Below are 23,535 nucleotides of genomic sequence, written 5' to 3'. Positions count from 1 at the left end.
TCATCATTAAAATTAAGAAGTTGGAGACTTTTGTCTTTTCCAGATCTAAATTGTATGATCCACAAAGGAACTCCAATCCAGCTCTTTACCTGCTGTCATAACATTTATGTTCTTATTTAAAAGGAGAACCACTTCTCCCGGTTCTTTCCATCTCCCTCTTGTGTTCTGCTCACTGTAGTTTTCAGTAAATAGCTCTTAGTAGTTGACAAAACATAATCATTTTCCTTTTTCAAAGGAAATGGGTCATATCCCAATAATATGATTCCACGAAACATTTCATGGCAACAAAGCCTGAAATTGGAAGAGACAAGATGGCCTAATAAAAGGGCACTCGATGTGGGGTCAGACTGATCTGAGTTCAAATCCTATTTCACATACTCAGTAGTTATATGACCTGCACACATTGCTTAATTTCTCTATCCCTTAGCTTCCTCATTTATAAAATGAAGAGGTGGGGCTTGATGATGGCTTTACAAGACCATAGCTGACAGAAATCCACAGTTATATCTTCAAGTTTTAGGAAAGAAGACAACAATAGAAACAAACTTCTTGAGAATAGACACTGTTTCATTTTTAGGTATGTATTTCTAGTGAAATACTGTTTCAGTAGCTGTCCAATGTGGACAATTCTTGCATCGCATATAACGGGTCCCTCACATAAGATGGTAGATGAATTGAATATTCTAATCATCCTAAAAACCATTCATCTAAGAGTTTAATGGGAAGGTTATTCAAAGACAATTCTCATGTTAACCCTATGGTGGTTTGTTGGGGGAACCACTGCAGAGGCCAAGTATACATATATATCAGGCCCAGATGACAACCAGTGACACAGGAAATATCTGAACAGCCAAATAACTTCAATTTCCACCTCATGCACACCTTGTAAAATACTCAATCACTTTGTGACAGAAATGGTGACATTATAAAGAAAAAAAAGAAAAAGGGGAAAAAAAACAACAGAAACCGGGAAGACAAAACCAAGAGGACTAAGGCAGGTAATCACAAAGGCAACTGTCACATTAGCTACCCCCTCACTGCTCTCTGTTCAAGGCTACTCAGCACTTTACTGAAGCTTCCCTGCTGTCCAAGTCCTGGACTTCTGAAGCAGAAACTGCTAATTGGGTCATTACTGTGCAGAGGTTTTGTAATGCACACAAATTGCAAATGGAATGAGAATAGTAAGCTAATTTTCACCATAGAGCTAATAAGATTCGAACTCAAGTCTGCCAATTGAATGCCTGCTGGTGACTGTAATAACACTCTGAAAACTTCTGAGAAGACATATTTTTTAAAGTTTCTAATTTGAAAAGATGGGTGCCATGAATATTCATCCTGTAATGCATTGAGAAAGATCCAAATAGTTATGATTTCTGAGGATATTATAATGGTATTCCTATTTACTGAAAGTGTCCCAGCTGCCACATGCATAGATCCTCTAGGAATATTATTCAGACCAATTGGGCTTAGAATTTCAACAAACTCAATAATGCAGTTCAAAGTGCTACAAATATATTTACTTTTGTGAATCCCTTTAATATATGTAAGGCCTTTAATACAGAGAGATGGGGAGAGAGGAAAAGGGAGAGGGAGAGGGAGAGGGGAAAAAAGAGAGGGAGAGGTAGACAAAAAAGGAGAGGGGAGAGAAGAGAGAAAGAGAGAGAGAGAGACAGAGACAGAGACAGAAACAGACAGACTAACAGAGACAGAGAGATAGAGACAGAGAAAGAAAGAGGGGGCAGGGGGAGGAGGAAACAGAGAGAAAGAGACAGAAAGAAACAGAGACAGAGGGGGGAGGGAGGGAGGGAAGAAGAGGGAGGACATAAGGAGGAAGAAGGAGGAGAGAGAGGGAAACAGGAAAGAAGGGAGATAGAGAGACAGAGAGACAGAGACAGACAGAGACAGAGAGACAGAGACAGTAAGATAGGGAGGTAGGGAGAGGAAAAAGGGAGAGAGAGAATGCTAAAAAGAGAATATGTTAAAGACATTACTTTAAAAATAAAATCCACACTACCTTTTGAGTAGCTGTCTAATGTGGACAATTCTTAAATTACTATATAACAAGGATATATATTTTATAGCTTTGACCAACTAAAAGGACCCAGAAAATAAGAATCCTAGTTCAACCCAGAATATAGCAGAATATTTCTCAGATTATAACTTCTCTTATTTTTTAAGCTCTGGAATGATCTTTGCATCTGAAAGGGAATGCAGAAAATACATACACCAACTTTAGTAAAATATCATGAGGCTGCTGGACGTTGTTAAATAAGTCTATGTTGTACTTACTTTTTAATATCTTGAAGCACACTCAGTATTTGTTCTGATCATTCCCAGCAGAGATTTATTACTAAACTAGATCTGACTTGAAGTTGAGTGGATGAGAAAGCAGTCAATGTAGTAAGAATAGTGAATAATAACTTTCTGCTCTGGCTGAAAGCATGGAGTTTAGTTAAAGCAAGAAGAGAGAACTTGTGAGTTGTGCATGCCAATTGAAGAATTCAAGAAGTGAACATACATTCATTTGTGGGAGACATTTTCCTCCCCCTAGGAATGCTTTTGGAATTGCTAGAGCTGAAAATTAGATTATGAGACAAAACATGACACTGAAAATGTAATGTCTCCTTTGATAATCCCAATGCATACTATTTGGCAACAAAGAGAATACCACCTGCTTCTGGCCCCTACCTGCAAAATGTATTGTCACAAATCAACAGCTTTTCTGCTTCTCGTAATGCATATTATCCACAGGTACTTGTAGCATAAGATTAGCTAAAAACACATTCATTCATTTATTCATTCATTCCTTCATTCATTCATTGTATGTAATAAATGTTTATTATGTTCCTAGAATTGTATTAAATATTACAAGTGGAACCAGAACTGAATTGTGAATCAGAGAAATGAGAGTCACATCCTAGCTTTGTCATGCCTGTGTTATCTTGAGCAAATCATTTAACTGTTCTGGGCTTCAGCTTTCTCACGTAGAAAATGAGTGGATTAGACCAGATGCAGCAAAAAGTCTATCCTCTATCTATACCTATCATCCTATAAAAATATGATTCAGAGGCCCACTTGAAAAAGGCTTAAGATATAGGTAGGAAGACAAGAAATACATATATAGTTAAACATCAATATAAGACAGACAATCTGATTAAATACCAAATGAATCATAAAGGAATTATCCTGATTATATTTAAAAATTTGTGAGAGTTTTACAAAGAACTGTGAAAAACCATATTATATAAATTTCTCTGTGTAGACTGCCCTCTCCATTCTGATTAGACATGGAAAGAGTACATATTAATCTCTTGATAACACTTGTTGTCTTACAAAATATAATATAATATTTGTGTATTTTCCTAGTTGTGGATTTAATGGAATTGCATATGTGTCATCTTTTCCCTAAATTCTAACTTCTGTTCAGATAGACTGCATAAAAAATGGAGTAAGCAATGGCATTGCCTAAATCCAAGCCATTTAAATACAAATTGTTCTGATATATGAATAGCAACACCTTCCTAAGGTTCTTTTAGATGGTGAATAGAAAGCATGAAGGTAGCGCTTATATTTCAGGATGTCCATAGTACTTTAATAATACTTAATTAAATAAAAAAAAATCTAAAAATGAAATGTTAGCCTGAAATTTACTATTAATGAGTCTTCATTAGCTTTTAATCAATTAGTTCTTTTTTACAAGTTCCAGACTATCCCTTCATTAAGCTATTCTAGAAAGGCTTTTTACCTCCTTCAAATATCTACATCAAACTTATATAAAGGTCTATATTTTGGAGAATCTGCCTTTTTCTCCTTTTGGAAAATTAAGAAAACATTTGCTTGTCTATGATAACTCATTATCTTTGGTTCTTGAAAGATCATATATAATAATGTAGCAACCAAAGCTAAAAGTACTTTCAGTGTCTAGGTGACACAGACTCAAAAAGAGCAGCCAAGTGTTATTTTTTATCATTCTCTTTACTTATCTGGGCTTTCAATTACCTGTTACACCTTTTTGGTGTGGGGAATTTTAAGGAAGACTAGCACTTCTGATGTGAAAGCTTACTGAGCCCTCTTCAGGGCTACTCATGCACCTTTGGTTTCTATCTGGCATTCAACTCTCACCTGTGGCTCCAAGAAACTATAACATGCATAATAGCCCAACCCTGGTAAACCATTTTAGTAGATGGGCTAACCACGTTGAAGATAACCAATGGGCTTCAAACCTATCAGTGGATTAGGAGAGTGTCTATACCAACCTTGCAAATTCTTCTTTTGGCATGGAATGGGTGGGTGAGAAAATTTTTTTCAAAGGCTACAAAAGCTGTTGAAGCAGACAGTATGAATCTCTTGAAGCTCTGTCAGGTATCAAACACAGCAAAATCATTGACCTTGTCCATTGCCAGTTGTCTTGACTTTTGTCCAGCCCGTGGATATCAATGACTTTGGAAGAAAGAATGAGGCTGACAACTTTGTGAAACCCTACCACATTTAAATCCAAATTCACACCCAAGTCAAGATATCACCCCATGATGTCTGTGGTCCACTTTAAAAATAAAGGAGAAACAAAACAACCTCATTGTGTTTATTCTCATTTATCTCTTCTAACTTGCATCTCTTTTAAAATCTAAATTAACTGACACCTATACTCAGCTCTTCAGATGCTTTTTCTTTTTCTTTTCTTTTCTTTTTTTTTTACTGGAACTGATTGCAATTGCATCATAGTTTCATTTTTGAGTATCTGCCATATTTCTTCAGGTTATTTTAGAATTTTAGGCAATCTCTATCTCTTTGATATCTATTCTCCTGAAATTTAGGATACAAATTATATTATACACAATATTGTCATCTTTCTACCATGAAATCTCCTGTAAGTCAATATGTTGATGGCTTTCTTAGGTCTCTATCATTTCTACTTCACTAAGTAGTTTTTCATTGTGGTTAGAATTAAGTCCAAAATAAGAATGCCCATTTTCTTTGATCTATTGAAAGATAAAACTATCAGCAAAGAAATTGAAGAATTTGTCAACTTTTCTGTTTTTTAAGCAGGGGAGACTTCCAACAGATGTCTAGATAGTTGCAGTCCAACTTTACACCTATATTCTTTTTCAGTGACAGGTTTTGTACTCTGCGTCAAGAATTCACATCTAATTCTAGCGGCTGGCCTTGTGTATTTGGATTTCAGTTTGACATATAGTCAAGTCTCTCACAATTTTCTTGGGGATAAGATAAAGATAAGTACATAAGATGATAGAACAGTTATATAATATAGAACTTGGCAGAGGACTGGACACAAAAATTGCTAATTAATGTACAGACATGAATCTATATAGATATTTCTAAGAAAATTCTCCAGGATTCTGTCCTTGGGCCCATTTTGTTAGGCATTTTTATCAAGGACTTGAATAAAAGCATATATAGTATGTTTATAAAATTTGTGTATGAATCAGGCTGGAAGGGATGATTGAAATAGGTTCCAAGAATATCTTAAAAGGTTGCAATAATAGTGAACTAAAACCCTGAAATTTATTAGGGATAAATGCAAAGCACTGCACTTTAAAAAAACTATACAAGTATGGCATAAAAGAATTTTGACTAGAAATAATAACAACGAAATGTCAAGCAATAAGAATTTAGTAAGTACCAATTGCATGACATAACTAGGCTAAGTGCTACTGATACTAAGACAAAATTTTATAAGTCTCTGGTTTCAAGATGCATATATTTTAATGAAGAATAATCATCAGTCATCAGTATTACTTTCTTAATAATAATAGCCATCAATAGTCAAAGGAACATTAAAAAAAACAATGAAAAACAATAATGGGATAATGACTCATTCCAGAACTATTTCTATCTGAATTCCATTGAATATAAGAAAAGAATTATCATGACCATAGCTGATATGTGTATAATGCTTTAAAGTCTATGAAGAGCTTTATGTTCATTATTTCGTTTGAGCTCTATAATAATTCTTTATGGTAGTTGTTATTGTCTCTAATGGACAGATAAGGAAACTGAAATGTGGAGAATTTGTGGTTTTTCTCTATCACTCAGCTAGGAAGTGGCTGAGATGGGATTCAGTTTCAGCTCTTCCTGATTCTAGATCAAGCACTGTATTGACTATACCACTCTGTGTACAAAGAAGAAAAAAAAAGAAAGAAAAAGAATTAGACTGCTTTAGTGGAAGTTTGGGATGAGTCATTAGTGTGATGTGTCAGCCAAAAAACCTAAAGAAATCATTGGTGTTTGTTTAGAACTGTAATTTAATTGGTATGAGGAGCTCCTTAGGAAGCAAATGCTTTCTACCAACTTAGATTGGTAAATATTCTACAATTTAAAGTATTGCTCAGAATATTTAGGAGTTAATTTACCTGCCCAGATAGACATAGTCTCTGTCAGAGGTGGGACTGAAATCTCCTATGTTCTGGTTTTTATAAAAAATTTGATTGTTTTATATTTATTTATTCAAATTTAAATACAAAATAAGAAAAAAAAATAGAAAAAAGAAAGACAAAAAAAGGGAAAACATTGTCATGGGCCTGGCAGAACAACAGGGAGGATTCAAATATGTAACAATAAATTTCTATTTCAAGAAAGCATTCATAATAATAAAAGATATTGTATTCATGACTATCCATATTTTCTTTGCTTGCTTATAGATTATTCTTTTGTTCTCTGCTATGTTACTTTTTACTTTATTTTTTTACTCCCCCAATTCCCTCGTATTTTCCCTATACTACAGTTAACCATGGATATAGTTATATATAATGTATAGATATAGAATCACACTCATACTCCCTTCATATATAAATATATATTTATACTTTTATATACACCTACATGCACACACATATAAACATATGGATTTGCACATACACAGAATGCATCTAATCCAAAATTAATACAGCTGACATATAATGTAGTTTTCTCTCCTGCTTGAATCTTTAAGTTTGACTTTTTCTGAAGCTGTCCTGTTCTTAAGATTTGCTTTCTATTCACTAATTTATATTCTTTTTCTGAAAGTCAATGCAGTCAACAATAATAAGAGGCTAGGGTACAAAATGACTTAAGTCAAAGGAGGTGATGGTGGAAGACTGATGAGATTTGTTCTACTTTACTCTGAAGGGCAGAAGTGGCTCAATCAATCAACTCTTATTAAGTGCCTAATATGTGCCAGGAACTGTGCTAAGTGCTGGTTGAGAGATTTCATATCAATGTAAGGAAACATTTACTGACAACTGGATTTGAACCAAAATAAAATGGGTTGTCTCAAGGAATAGAACAGTCTAGGAGTCTATATAATCCCTTGTAATGGATGCTATAGATGGGACTGATTGTTTAGGTAGTGGTTATACAATAAAACTACCAAGATTCCTTCTTTTCCTTATTCTATAATTCATTTGGGCAGCAGGGAAAATACCACTGGGTAACTACTTGCTAAAAAATTAGTGTTTAGAAATAATTGGACGATAGGGTCATAGAATCATAGATTTGGAAATGGAAAGGACATTCAAAATCATTTAGTCTAACTTCCTCATTAAAAAAAAAAACCTGTAGTATTTTATTGTTGAAGAAACTGAGTCCCAGTGACATTAAATGATTTGTGAGAGGTTGTACAGGTAGAATTAAGATTAAAATCCAGGTGCTCTGGACTCTAAATCTAACATTCTTTCCAGCATACATACTTTTTGAATGGTAGGATCAAGCTTTTCAATGAAAAACCTTAAATGCTAATATTAAATGTTTAAGTAATTTGTAGTGGGTCCTATTAAGTAGGAAGGAGTCATTGTAAGTTTTTTTAGTATGGGGAAGATATGATTAAATTGTTGGATAATATTTGAAAGATACTAGATATAGGGAGTTCAGAGAGTGACAAATTTGGAAAAAGATCTCAGAAATCATCTAATCTAACATATAGCTGAAAAAAGTTCCCTCTACAATATTACCAACAAGGGACAAACAACTTTGAATCAAGGTTTTTCAAAGGTTATTAATGATGGCTGGCCAGTTCAATACTTTGAATGTAGTTTGTTTATGCCTGATGACTTCTACTGTGCAATAGGAAATCACTGCAGCAATCACTACAATAATGCCAGAAAGTAAACAATGAGAATGGAGAAGAACTGATGCACATGAGAGAAATCATAAATAAAAATTGGGAGGGTTTGTGGCATCTTTCACAGAGTAGGTGATTGATATATAAATATGTAATATTAATGTTTAATTGAATGATTGGTGAATGAATGAGGATAAATATCAAAGTTGGCATAGTCAAAACAATAATTTTCAGCAGACTTTGGTTATTGTCTTTTTTTCTCTATTTACTAATTTTATGACATTGAATAAATTGATTCACTTCTCTGAGATGCAATTTTGTAATTTTAAAATGGATATATCTTTGCCTACTTCCCAGGGATATTATGAAAATCAAATACAGTAATAATGAAACTCTGAACTCTTTATGAATGTAAGCTATTAAGATGACTTCAAATAGCTGAGAGAATAATAATATGAAGGACAAATGAAAAAAAAATTGAAATGGGAATCTGTTCTTGGGGAGAAGTTTGTTTTTGAGGCATGTTGAGTTAGAGATAATGGCAGTCCATCAAAGTAGAAATATCTAATAACTAGAGATAAGAAAATAAATGAAAACAGTACAGAGACTGAGGAGAGAGAGAGAGAGAGAGAGAGAGAGAGAGAGAGAGAGAGAGAGAGAGAGAGAGAGAGAGAGAGAGAGAAGGAAGAGAGAGAGAGAAGGAAGAGAAGTGGGGAAATGGATTTGAGGTCTCCACAAATAAATAATTGTGGAAAAGAAGAATAGGTAAAAAACAAAACAGAAAGAGAAAAAGAAGATTAAATAACACAGAATAACTACAGTTAGGAAACCAGAAAGAGGAGCTAAATCAGGGTTAGTCAAAGTTTACTATCGTGGAGATGAAGGAAGAATAGTATTCAAACAACAAACAAACAAAAAACATAAAACGTAGTTAAAGTTGCCTAGAGATCAAGAATAATAAATATTCATTAGACTGTGATCTACTAGAGAAAAGACTGTCATTTATAGGTTTTCTTTTTTGACAACTGATTTAGGAGGTCAGATTTTAAACAACTTTGACACCTTACACCTATCAGACAAGTTAAAATTATAGATGTCCTTAAATTGGGGAATGACTTTAACAAATTGTATTATATAGAACGCTATTGTGCTATAAGAAATGATGAGCTGGCTGATTTTAGAAAAATATGGAAAAATTTAGATCCATGAAGGAAGATACATGTATATATGTATATAAAGATACATGTATATATGTATATAAATGTGTGTTTAATTATAGTCTTATTTAAGATAGGAAGGGGAGGAAGAGAGAAAAAATTAAAAATGTACAGCATAGAATAAAAGAAAACTTAGAAGGAAAACAGAAAATCTGGGTAGCTTTGAAAATGATATGTTATATTTATTATAAAATGAAAAGTATTTATTTAATACTTATAAATATTAAATACTTATATTTAAGCAAACAGTCTGAAATGGAAACATGATTTATATTGAGTCATTTTATATTTTACTGTGTATATACAGAAATGTTCTTTCCTCTCATTTTGTATTTGTTTAAAATGAATAAAAAAATTTTAAAAGAAAAGAAAAAAATAAACTGAAGTAGTGAAAAAAGCAAAGCTATAGACTTAAGACAAATAGAGAATTATCAGAATGTCCCTAGTTACTTTGAGAATATACCAAGAAATCCAAAAGTATTCTCAATATTTTATAAGTGCCCCATAAAATTAGACACCATATAGGCATAAATTATAAAAATTTTATATATTCATATGACTTTTTTCAGCATTATTTTGAAGCCCAAGAATAAAATGAAAAAGGAAGGATGAATCAGAAATGAGAATGGCACAGGAAAAAAGTCAAGTTGACTAGTGAATCTTTTAAATGAGCAAAAGCAGCAATGAAATAAACTAATCATGGCATCATAGCTGAATAAAAGAGATAAATGCAACTAGTGGCAATGTCCCTTTAAGGTACATATCATATGGGGCAGTGTAATGACTAAAAGGGCAAAAATGTTGTTTTATGTGCAAGAAAAGATCTATATTGATTATTGTCCCTGTTGGAGATGGATATATCTATATTTTATTTTATCATCATATACTGCTAATATATGTAAAATTTTTCCTTTGTAAGAAATTTTTTCCTTAGCATTCTTGATACTGTCTTCTCCTCACAATTTGTACTGATGGTTTACTTCCAGTTATGACTGATGTATATACATATATATATACACACACACACATATATATATATACACACACATACACACACACACACATATATATATATGTATATATATACATACATGATTGTATACACACGTTTTCATTTTTTTGCCTTCTTATTAGATTGTGTTTCTTTGAAGGTGGGGACTCGTTTAGCCTTTGTATCTGTAGTGCTTGGTATATAGTACGAGCTTAATAAATGCTTGCTGAGGTGATATGTATAAGAACAACATTCAGATGGAATTTAGAAAATTTGAAACAGACTATAGTAACTCTTTTTGTAATGGCAAGGAACTGGAAACTGAGTGGATGCCCATAAGGGACATAAGTTGGGGAAGGGCTGAATAAGTTATGGTATATGAAATAATGAAATATTATTCTTCTATAAGAAATAATAAGCAGGCTGATTTCAGAAAAGCCTAGAAAAACCTGTTAAATGAAGTGAGCAGAACCAGGAGAACATTGTACAGAGTAACAATAAGATTATGTGATGATCAACTGTGATGGACTTAGCTCTTCTCAATAATGTGGTGATTCAAAACAATTCCAATAGACTTGGGATGGAAAATGCCAATAACATCAAGAGAGAGAACTATGGAGACTGAATGTAGATTGAAGCATGGTATTTTCACCTTTTTGTTTGTTTTTTTCTTTCTCATGGCTTTTTTGTCCTTTAGTCTGATTTTTCTTGCACAACATGACAAATATGGAAATATGTCTAAAAGGATAGCACATAGTTAACCTATATCAATTTGCTTGATGTCTTGTGTAGGGAGGAGTTGAGTGGAGAGAGAGAAAAAAAAGGAAAATAAGGAAATTTATAAAAATGAATGCTGAAGACTATCTTTACATGTATTTGGAAATATAAAACACTATTGAGAGGGAAAATATGGAACAGAGAACATTCTGTATATTAAAAATAAGGACAATTTTTTTTGGTGAAAAATGTAGAATGATGCCTTGCTTATGTGGGAACAGTTTGATATTTTAAAGAGGCAAAGAAAAATCTTTTATTTATTGAAAATTGTAGAAATATTAATGTACAGAAACAATTTATACTATACCAAAGAGATATTAGATCAGTGCTGCAAAGGAGAGACAGAGAGATAGGGGGAGGAGAAAGAGACAGACAGAGGGAGAAAAAGAGAGAGAGACAGAGAAAGAGAAAGATACAGAGCAAGAGGCAGAGAGATAGAGAGACAAAGATCACAAATATTTGGAAATTGAGATATTTGTTTTATGATTTAGCACATTTAATTTCAAATTCTCTCCCATGCCTGGGACACTATTCACAGATTCCACCTCATCATTAAGTGGTTATTAATGCTTAACCAAAACTTTTTTAATGAAGGACCTGGGCAGCCCCAGAGAGAAGTTCTCTCCTTCAAGAAGTGGGAGACCAATAAAGAGCCCTATGCATGAGTCAACAAGTTTGCCTGGGTCCCATTTTTTTCCCTCTCTTCCCCTGTCCTCTTTCCTATTTGGCAAATAATCCAATATATGTTAAACATGTGCAATTTTTCTATACATATTTCCACAGATGTCATACTGCACAAGAAAAATCGGATCAAAAAGGAAAAAAAATTGAGAAAGAAAACAAAATGCAAGCAAACAACAATAAAAAAGTCAAAATACTATGCTCAGTTCCCACAGTCGTCTCTCTGGTTGCAAATGACTCTTCCTCACAAGATCATTGGAACTGGCCTGAAACATCTCATTGTTGAAGAGAGCCACATCCATCAGAATTGATCATTGTATAATCTTGTTGCTGTGTACAATGATCTCCTGGTTCTACTCACTTCACTTAGTATCAGTTCAAGTAAGACTCTCCAGGCCTCTCTGAAATCATCCTGCTGATCATTTCTTATAGAACAATAATATTCTATAACATTCATCTATGAAGTATGGTTTTTAAAATACTATAGACTTGATAGGAGAAATTTGGGGAATTGTGACTTTTTAATGAAAAGAAAATCAAAATCAGTGTCACTAAGTTACTGAAGATATTGAAACTGGATTTTGAAACGAGAAAAATTGAAAACAAGGGGAAAAGGTTCAAAAAGTGTTCTATCTGAGATATGGCAGGTAGAAGTCAACCACTAGAAAGGTGATTCCTAATATTTTTCACTTTGTACCTGCTGCTCTACCTGGTTTTATCTCCATGAAACAAAATGGTGAACATGCTTTCCAACTGCTTTTTTGTCCTATCTCTCCCCCACCTCCATTAAATTATAAATTCTTTGAAAGCAGTGAATTTATGTGCTTTAGTTGCATCCACAGTGATTTAGCACAATAGCTGACACATAGTAGGCACTTGACAGATTTTTACTAGATTGGAGAGAAAAAACTAAATTGAAAGAAAAAGTGAAGGTTCTTAATATAACATTGATCTCTGCTGCCACAACTGGCTTAAGAAAGAAAAGTCAAGGGGGTTTTGCAGCTGAGATAGTTTAAAAAGTAAAACTGTGAGTTCTTTTCTGATTAGATAGTTCAGTATTTGGACAAGGAAATAACCATATAAGCTAGTATATATAGACTAGAGATAGCTAGTGTGATGGTCTTTAAAGTTCTCTGGCTTAAAGAAAATTACTATTCTCATTAAAAGTTAACACTTTCTCAACACTTAAGAAATGATGATTTACGGAAAGAGCTTATAAAGGTTTTGTTTGAGTAGAGAAGAGAAGAGCAATGAAGCTTCTAGGGTGAAATATGATGAGGATCAACAGTCAAGTAGTGAGCAAAGAAGCAATTTCATGCAGTATAGATGTTCAGAGATGTGCATTACCCTAAGTACATGAAATTTTCTCCTTTATGTGCTTCAGATTTCCCTGTCAGGATCCTGTATGTGATTGTTCAGTCTTTTAGCATAGATACAGAGTGCATTTCATGTGTGATTCAGCTTTATGTATGTATGGTCATATATTTTATTATTTTTTCATTTGCATAAGTGAGTGTAGACAAAATACATGAGAGATGTGTGTAATATATATATATATATATATGTATATATATATATGTGTGTGTGTTTACACAAATATATACATATATATGCACCACAGTGTGTGTATATACACATAAAAATACATATATGTATACACATACATACTGGGGCATCATTAGAGTGTTTATACCCTATTTTGTGTGTAGTCCTCCATCTGTCATGTTAGGCTCATCCAAAACTTGATGAACTGGAGGATGTTGGGCTACTAAAAAGTCTAAAATATAGAAATGAAAATCATAACAAAGGAGAGTTTGCAGTGAGAATTAGCTAAAGTCAGTATAAATTGATGAGACGTATATATATTAATACCCATAATATTTCAAGTACTGTGTTATTTAAGATAATTCATAAGAACAATTTCTCTCTGCAAAGAAGTTACATTGTACAGATAAATATATTTAAAGCAAATATAAAAATAATTTTATTGGAGGGGTCCTGATAAGCAGGAATCCAAGGAAAAACTTACTGTAGGAGGTAACATTCAGGCAGGACCTTTAATGGCAGCAAGAATTCTAGGAGGTAAAGATGAAGGAGAGGGGTGTGGGGTTTTCCTATGCACTCACAAAAATGTGAGATGAAAAGTTATGTATAGGCATCAGCAATTAGGCTACTTTGGCCAGAAGATGTGACTAGTAGTATATGAACTTGGTCTATAGTAAAGAGTTAGGCTGTGAAGGGATATAAAGATCAAACCAAAGGATTTCTACTTTATCTTAGAGATAAGAGGGGTGTATTTGGGAGCGTGTGTGTGACCTGGGAATTAGAAATATTAATTTGACAGATATATAGCAAGTGGAAAATGGAGAATAGATTAATTTGACAGATATTTGGCAAGTGGAGAGAAGAGACTAAAAGCAGATTCAATTGATGATAAGATTCTTTGTGTGAAGATACTAAACATGATTACTATTGAGTGGAGATAAAGAAGGGTGAAATGAAGAATGGTAAGCAATGACAACCAAAATTTGGACAGAATGGTATATCTGTGTGATGCAGACATCAAAATAATAAAAGCCAAATGGTAGAAAAAGATGAATATTCTAGAAATGGCACTCATAAGAAAGGACCTAATTTTAATTTAGTAAATATAATACTCAAGTAAAAATGGTCATTTAAATACAGTTTGTCAAAAGGTCTAGATGCATTAAAAATATTCAACATTGCCAAATAGGCTTTTTGCCTTAGAGAAAGGATTTTTAACAAGCCCATTTGTATTTTTCTAAATAATTTCTCCTAACATCTTTCTTACACCATGTCAGCACAGGATGACTGCTGTTAGATGGTATCATTCTTTTTTTAAAAATAGGAAAATGATGTGTGAGAAATTCTCATCTTTGGAAGCAAAAGATATGGTGCGTAGGGAGGCATACACACCCTATCAACAAGCTGTACGAGCAATTCTGGATTTGAAGATGTCAGAATCATTGCCAGTCATTGGAAACAAATAGAGGGAGAAAAACATTTCTGTTCAGCACAGAACATAATATGGGTGGGGGTGAGCAGCCTTCCTTCATTTTCACAGAAAATGAGATTAAGGAACAGTGCACTTTCATTACAGTAGGAAGAATTTAGGCTAGACATTAAAAAGACACCAGATTATGTTATGCAGGGAGGGTGCAAGCTTGCCTTTGCTGAAGATTTCAAAGAGAAGGATTAACCAGAGAATCTTCCTGAAATGGCATTAAGGAAAGTCCTGTCTAGAGGCATGAAGAGTTAACTGCAAACAACCTACTCAAGGTCACTTTCAACCATTCTAAGAATGTATTTAAAAAAATAACTTGACCAAGACATGATAAAGTTATTCTTTTTCAGCAATGGTAAAACTTATATATTTTTTTTAAATGGCCAAATGAAACATACTTCTATGCATCCTAATTTTTTTAGAGTCAAAATAGCAACAATGACAAAAATAGTGTTTTAAAAACAATGGCTTAAGCCCTAGACATAAAACTCTATGGAATATAAACCTGAGACCCAATTTTAACAAGGCCTCTAAAATCATTCTGAAAGGTTGTCACCCTAAATGGGTCAATTCTTAGATGACAACAGGTTCAAAATTTATATTAAATTAATGAATATAGAGTCAAGTTATGCTATGTTAGCTTTCACACAAGCAGATCAGAAGATACATGGTCTAGTAAATACAAATTTAAATAAAAACTGGGCTCAGATCCCAGTGATAACATATTCTAGAAGTATGTCCATGGGCAACTCATATAATCTCTCAAGTAATTTAAGATATGGGTTTTTATCCTTGGGTCTTGATATCCTAAAGAGTACATGAATACACATATATGTTTTCAGGGAATCTATGAGTATGGATAAGGAAAAGTTACATTTGTAATCTAAACTGAAATTTAGAATTTCTTTCAACTACAAATTTATTAAAAGTAATTCTGAGTGCCCCATGATTTCATCAGACTATCAAAGTGCTCCATGACGTCAAAAAGTAGTTATGAACTTTTGTCATAGACTATGCATTACAGATGAGATCCCCAAAGTGCATTAGGGGATGAAGTTTCTACAGAAGGAATTTACTGAATAAAGCTGGATGTTGGAACAAAAAATAAGTTTTATGTAAGAAAATAATTTCTAAACTTCAAATGTCAGGAATTTATCCATAAGGTAGTAAACTACCAGAAACATGACCAAGTTTACCATAAATATTGAACTTTTTTTCTTTCAAGTAAATAAAAGACCTCATGAAAGTTGTTTCTCTGGCAGACATGATTCAGAAAGTGATATGGCACAGGCTAAATGAAAGTAATCTTTCCTATTGAATACTCATGATTCAATGCTAAACTATAGGGATAGCCTAAGGTATAGAAAACTAATTTAATCTTGTTTCTCTCTCTAATACTATCACTTTTCACTGGAAAAGAGTTAGTTTATTTTAAATAGAAAAACTAGTCTAAACCTTATAGCCTATTATGTGTAGCCTATTCATACTTAACAACTACTGCTACCATGGACAGCAACCTTGCTACAGATTTTTAAAGTTAGATAGGGCCTTTGAGATAATTTATTTTGATACTCTTATTTTATAGTTGAGAAGTCTAAGGTTCTCAACGTTAAGAGATTTGTCCCATATCATACAGTAGATTAATAACTGGGCTAACATCCTTCTAGGTTGTGTCACATTGAATGATCCTGGGAGAAAGAATATGCTGGTTTAATGATGTCAATTTAAAACAGCATTCTCACACTGTGGGCCTATTTTCTAAGCACAGGTGATAAAGAAGTGTTGGAGCCTGAAGAGGTGATAGGACACACAGAGATAAAAGAGAACTAGAGGGAGAACAATAATGAAGAGTTGTAGGTGAATGGGGGCTAGGTGATACTGAGGTTTGGCAATTTCTTGTACTTCCCATTCACCTGGGAATCATAAACTGTACATATAAGATCTATCTTGCATGACCTTTAATATGCTAATTTCTTTCTTTCTATTTTCTTCTTCCCATTTTCAAGTGGAAATAACTTGATATCTCTATTATATAATATTATTAATGAAAAATTGTATTTGGATTTATTTGAAGTGAAAATATTAGAGTGTTTGTAAATCAGTCTTTACTTTCCACATAATACAATTTAAAGCAAGGAAAGTTTAGGAAAATCACTTATCAGGAGAAATAATGAAATTTAGTAGCTGATTTAAGATGAGAATTTAGTCCTTATATTTTTTTCCCTTGTTGATGAGCCATGCTACTTCCCAGGACATACTATATAATAGGTTTAATGTGGAAGCAGTTTAAAAGGATTAGCTCTTAGACTATGCAGAAATTAAATTTCCTGAGTCTTTCTAACCTGACACAAAGCACATATTTATTTATTTCCAAAAATTTCCAAACCATGTCTGCTACAAGGTAAAAAAAGGAAAAGCATACTCAAAAGAACCATAGATCTAGAAAGGAAGGAATCTTAGAGGTCTAGTGCAACTTCCCCCCTTCACTGTACAGTTGAGCAAATTGAGGCACAGAGAAATTAGGTATCTTGTCCAAAGCCCTACAAGTGGTAGATTTGTTGAATCATATGGAGAAGAGATCCACAAGAAAAACAGGGTGTGGTCTGAATTTTTTGGGAGAAGTTCCCATAATCATGATTTCATAAATCCAATGAAGAAATAACATAGAGAAGTATCAATATTCTATGTGTGGAAAACTGAGGCCCCAAGAGGTCAAGTGACTTATTCAGATTCACACAACTTAGGAAATGTCAAAGGCCAGATTAAAAATTCAAGTTTTCCCAATCCCAAATCCAGCACCCTTACAATAATAACAATAATAATAACTATAACATACAATTATTATAATAACATCCATTATTATAATAATTAACATTTTCATAATGCTTATCATATGCCAGATACTGTACTATGTGCTTTCTAATATTATCTTATTTGATTCTCACAATAACTCTGCAAAGCAGGGACTATTATTATTATTATTATTATTATTCCCATTTTATAAATGAGGAAACTTAGGCAAATGTAGATTAAGTGTATTGGCTAAGGTCACATAATACATCTCTAAGGCCATATTTGGATTCTGGTCTTTTTGACTTCAGATGCCGTGTTCTATCCACTGTGCCACCTAGTTGCCACCCAGCTTGGTTCTCCTCATTTATGAAAATCCATTGATCTTTAAAACATTAACTTTTAAGTTATGTGGCTATTTAGTGTACATAATTAATAATTTACTTGTAAATAATTATTATAACTTAGGCTTAGTCCAATATTTCTCCCCAAATTATTGGTAAGTCAAAAAGGAAATACAAACAAACTTTACATTCCTGTTATATGCAATACAGCATGGTATAGTGGATAGAGGACCAGCCTTGAAGTTAAGGAAACCTGCTATCAAGTTCTGTCTCTGATATATAATGACTATGTGATCTTGGACAAGTCACTTTATGTCATTGAACCCTCACAATCCCTTAATACTATAAGTTTAAGAGCAACATCTTATTTGTATTAATGGAATGAATTTCTTCCACTAGTGTTTGCTACATGGAAAAAAACAGGTTTAAATTGTTCTTATCCTCTTCTTTCCCCACCTCAATATTTCCCCAATATGCAAGAGTATTGGGTGTGAGAACAAAGTACATGGCTTTGAATCCTTGCTTTGATGACTACTAACTGTATGATAACTGGACAAGTCACTTTTTGTATTTGGACCTCCATTTCCTTTTGGTTAAAATAAGGACTTTTTAAGATATAATAACTAAATAACTATACAAGTTCCTTTTAGCTATAAATCTCTTATCTTATTATATCTAGAAAAATGAGTTAGGCTCAAAAAATTTGAAAATATGACAAAATGGGAAGAATTCTAGATTTGGTGTCAGTAAACTTGGATTCTAGTCTTGTTTCTGGTAACTTGCTTGTAGCTTTGGGTAAGTCACATATCCATCTCAACTCTAACAGTGTATAAATTTATAAATGAATAAAATGATATGTAATAATATTTGAACTCTAAAATTCTATTATAGTCTATTTTAGGAAGTAAAAGCAAAAAAGAATATAATTTAGATGCAATATCCTAGAATATCTATCAGAAAGTAGGATGTGTTATACAGATTTGGATAACACACCACTTTTGTGAATTGGCAACCTCTAACCATTCATATGTTTATTAATTACATAACAGATTAGTGTAAAAAAGTTTATAGGGGGCAGCTTTGTGGCTCAGTGGATACAGTACCAGCCCTGAAGTCAGGAGGACCTGAGTTCAACTCTGGCTTCAAACACTTAACATTTTCTAGCTGTGTGACCCTAGGCAAGTCACTTAAACCCAATTGCCTCAGCAAAGAAAAGTGGGTTCATTTAGAACGATCTACAGTATTTTGCATCCTGATAAATTCAGCACAATATTTCCTATAAACAGGAACATCTTGATCATCTCACCATCTTTAAGGCACTCTTTTTCCATCTGAACTCTACATTGGACATATATTATAGTGTCAGACATCCTTTGTGAAAGCATGTCATACTATTCCATGCTTTGTTTAACAGACATTGGGGTCCTCAAACAATATTAACTTTGTAGTTGTCACTTTGAAAGAATATTTTACAATTGTAAAATATGTATGGGAGATCTTGTAGGGAAAGAGCTTTTCATGTATCATTTGGCTCTGCTTATTCAAAGAGTTGGTTTTTTTTAAATAAGCAATAAACAAGATGGAATTTTCCATTGCTGCACCTTTTAGATAATTGTGTAAACAAAAAGATATGATACATCATAGGCTATTCATTGAGAAATTTCAAAAGGAGTTCTTTATAAACAAGTCTCATAAATATTTTGTAAAGATGGGTTGGAAGCTATTGATACTGGCTTTATTTCGGAAATGACAATCATGTTTTTCTTCCAGAATGTTTGATGTCTTCCAGTTTTTCATATTTTTTAATCCATGATCAGCTAAAGGAGTTCAGTCTAACCATCCACAACTAATCCAAGTGGATAAAGAATATATATTGTTTGGGAGCCAACAGGCAATATGGCTTCAAGTCTTTGCTCTACTGTATATTTATTACCTGTATGATACTGGGTAGATCATTAAGTGTATTTGGAAATCCATTTCCTTATTGGTAAAATAAAGGGATTGAACAAGCGAAGTGTGAAGTTTCCTTGCAGCTCTAAATCTATGATCTTATTAAATGTTTTACAAATTGTATCTCATTTGATCCTCAGGCAATCAGAATGTATAAAATCCATGATATGTGCAAGATACTGTGCTAAATTCTAAGATTATAAAATGTCTGTCTGTCTATGCAAATGGACAATTCACTAAGCTTACTGATCAGCAGATATATCTTTAAAAAGACACTGTAGGTAGTCAATTAATTGATTCAAAATGGATCAAAAAGTTAGAGAGTACATTTTAGCATTGTGTATTTCTTTAAGTATCCTTGAGATTCTTTCCTGCAATCTCTTTTTAATAGTAATCTTCTTCTATAACAGGCAGTCTGGATTTTTTGGGAGTGCTTTATAGATACCTTTAGCAGTTTGATGAATTATGTTTTTAAATTTATAAAACTAAAAAAGAAGCCAACCATATTGAAATACAATTAACAAAATATTAAAAATAAACAGTGAAGTCCAAGTTCATAGACCTACATAAAGACCTTGGCAGGGAACCAGATTGACATTTATAGAGAAAGACCAGACCTGGAGTTAGAATGAACTGAATTCAAATGCTATCTCTGACACATCCTGGCTATATGGTCCTGAACAGAACTCTTAGCTTCTCAGTGCCAATAAGGTAATTCTGTGTGACTAGAAATTGGTGAGTAGTTTTGGCAGGAATATGTCCTTAATGAGAATTCCATAAACCAGTGAAATTACAAGCTTGATGAAATAATAATATTATTATTAATAATAATTCAACAAGGCATCAAATACTTGTTAAAGCATCTACTATATTTCTTACACTATGTTTACTTTAAAAATATCATCCATTAATGCTATTGTTGGCATACCATGACAAAGGATCTAAAGAAATCATGTTATAAGTAGCCAAAAAAAGTCCAGTAGACATAAATCAATAAAGAAATATCAAATAGAAGCATAAAAATGTCATCAAGGAGACATATGCCTAGGAAAGATAGTAGGATATTCTTAATAATTACTCTATTAATAATTAATAGAGTAATTAATAATAATTAATAAAGCAAAGGTAAGAGAGAACAGATATACAATGTAGGTACTTATAATATCAACAGATCATGAATAAAGAAGGCAGCATAATGGGTAGACTCCTTTTGGAATATTTATAGGAACTTATGGACAAGCATTTCATGGAATGGGAATGAAAAGATGGATCTCTATCAATAAGACCACAGATTCATTAGAGTGTCAAAGTATCCTGGATTTTCAGTGGAAAAAACTCACAGGATCAATTTTTTTATATTAATTGAGAACATACCTCCAGACTAATAAAATATTGAGCTTATCTTGATCTTTCATTACCAGAATAAGAAAGAAGAATTATTTCATTTTAAAATTATCATGTTTGCTAACAAACAAATTTTGTTTTTAACCCTTTCTGTTGTTACTATGTTCAAAGTTGCATTTGCTACTCACAGGATAACTTCTCCTCCACCTCTCTCTTAATATGTGCTTATTGACTTCCTGCAGAGTTCAATTTTAGAACCCATCAAAGAGGATCCACTCTGACTCTGACTACATTTTCATGCATAAATTCATAGTTGTCTTCAGATGGAAATTGCACTTGCATATGCAAATACGTTCTGGGGCCTTTTCATTTCTACTTTTGGACTGCAGTTTTTAATTCATGCAAACACATTACACAAACAAATATGGGCTCAATAACAACACACTGCATGTGCGAATTGTTAATTGCCTAGCTATCAGCTCAAGGGCCTATTCTGCCCAAGCAACTCCCATTATTATCGATAGAAGGGACAAGATTAAACAGAATGAACAAGGACATATAAGAAAATAAAAAGCCATAGTCTTGGTTTCATTAGATGTAAATATTAACTAAGGAGAGCAGTGACAGGTCAATACACAATCCACCATTAATCTAGGGACTGTAATATAACAAACATTTGCCAGAAAGCACCTTTAATTTGACTGGGGTAGAAAAATCTCAAGCTCAGCACAGACATTTTTTAAAAAAGGATGTTGTCAATCATACAGTAGCCAAACCTAAAGTAGAAAATGAAAGTATAGTATAGTGAATACATGTCACCTTTCAAATCATTTGCATCTCACTGAACTGTTGCCATAGGAAAATAAAACAGATTGTTTTAAACTCTGCATCCTGGAAGCTGAATGCCACCTTAAAAGATGCAGTTGTGAATCTTTCTATTTCTGAGAACTTAAAACTCTTACTATGTGCTTTTTTAGGGTCAGGTGAGAATTTAATGTAGTCAACTATTTGACATCTAGCTGATCAAAGACACTTGACACCAAGCAATTTTCAAGTTGATGGGTATTTTTTTTTCTTCTTTTTCTCTTAGAACTACAGAATGTGTTTCATTTACATGAAGACAACTCAGAAACTGAGAGACAAGATAAAAGCAAAACTGTATGCAGTAAGGGTCTACAATCACAACAGAAACACAGTTTTAACTGTTTCCCTGGTGAATTGTGAGATATAAATATTGCAGGCATTCTAAACAGGCAACAGTTTGTATTAGAATATGTTGTTTGGAAACAAATTCATAACCAGTGTGGATTTTTAAAGCCTTTGTGATCATGCTAACTGATTAAATAAACATATATATTTTTTCTAAATTTTATGAAATTAAATGTAGCAATATGAAGCAATCAAAGAACTAATTCTTAATTTCAATGCCTCAATATAGTTCCATTTTCAGGAATGGGGACAAAAATTCCTCAGAACTAATTAGTAACTCTATTATCTCTAACAGCTACTCCTTTTTAACAAAAGCAAAGAAAGGAAATACAGATGAAAATGTCAAAATTCTAGTTTTGAGGTAACAAAAGTCATGCTTCCACTTATATCACACAACATGATTTGCATAACATCTGGTAGGAATCCTCCCCAAATCTGCATGCAAAGGGAATTTGGATCCAAACTTAAATGATATTTTTCTCTATTAATTCAGTATGTTGGTAGAAAGGAGATAATCAACTAAAATTCTAATACTATATGCTCAGAAACATAGGAGCTTCAATTTTCACAAATTGTGTTAGCTATACAAAGCAAACTAGATTATCACTGTAGTGATAATCACAATACACCATTGTCCTAGAAATAAGGCAAGAGAAACAGACACAACACAAATGGTTAGGTCAATTCTACATACCTTGTCTTGGAAACTCATCTGACTCTCTGTGAACCAGATCCGAAACACGGTTTCCATAGTGCATCCTGGTTTCATGATCATAGGCCTTTAGGGTCTCACTTGAACTGTATGACTTCTGAGTTGGCACTCGGCAATCCTCACTGTCCAGGGAGGAACTTGTATAACGACATTCTTTACCGCACCGACCCCTGGTCAAAGAGCGGTGTCTTCGGTCCTTTATATCCATTTTTCTCAATCAGGCAAAAAGCCAATGCTTTGAGAAAAGTCAGTTCTGAATCTTGGCACTTGTCACTTTGCCACCTGAAAACATCAAAGGGGGAAAGAGATTTTGATTACAAGAAATACTGCATGCAGTTCTGATTCATGTTTCATCTCTGTTCAAAAACACAACAGGGCAAACTTGGTAGCAGTTGAAAAAAATCTCATTTTGAAATGCCTAATACAGACTTAAGCCATC

General features: G+C 33.2%; 1 protein-coding gene across 1 annotated transcript in view; it reads right to left on the bottom strand.

Moving 5' to 3' along the window:
• TENM2 (teneurin transmembrane protein 2) overlaps positions 1-23,378 on the bottom strand; it is a 985,642-nt gene extending 962,264 nt beyond the window's left edge. The window contains 1 exon segment of the mRNA XM_074292010.1: positions 23,079-23,378. Coding sequence (XP_074148111.1) covers positions 23,079-23,304 — 226 coding nt within the window. The 5' untranslated portion in view covers positions 23,305-23,378.
• Positions 23,379-23,535: the final 157 nt, after the last annotated feature.

This window comes from Sminthopsis crassicaudata, chromosome 2, assembly GCF_048593235.1.
Source record: "Sminthopsis crassicaudata isolate SCR6 chromosome 2, ASM4859323v1, whole genome shotgun sequence".
Taxonomy (NCBI): Eukaryota; Metazoa; Chordata; class Mammalia; order Dasyuromorphia; family Dasyuridae; genus Sminthopsis; species Sminthopsis crassicaudata.
Note: the sequence above shows the minus strand (reverse complement) of the source record. Positions and strands in the feature narration are given on the sequence as shown.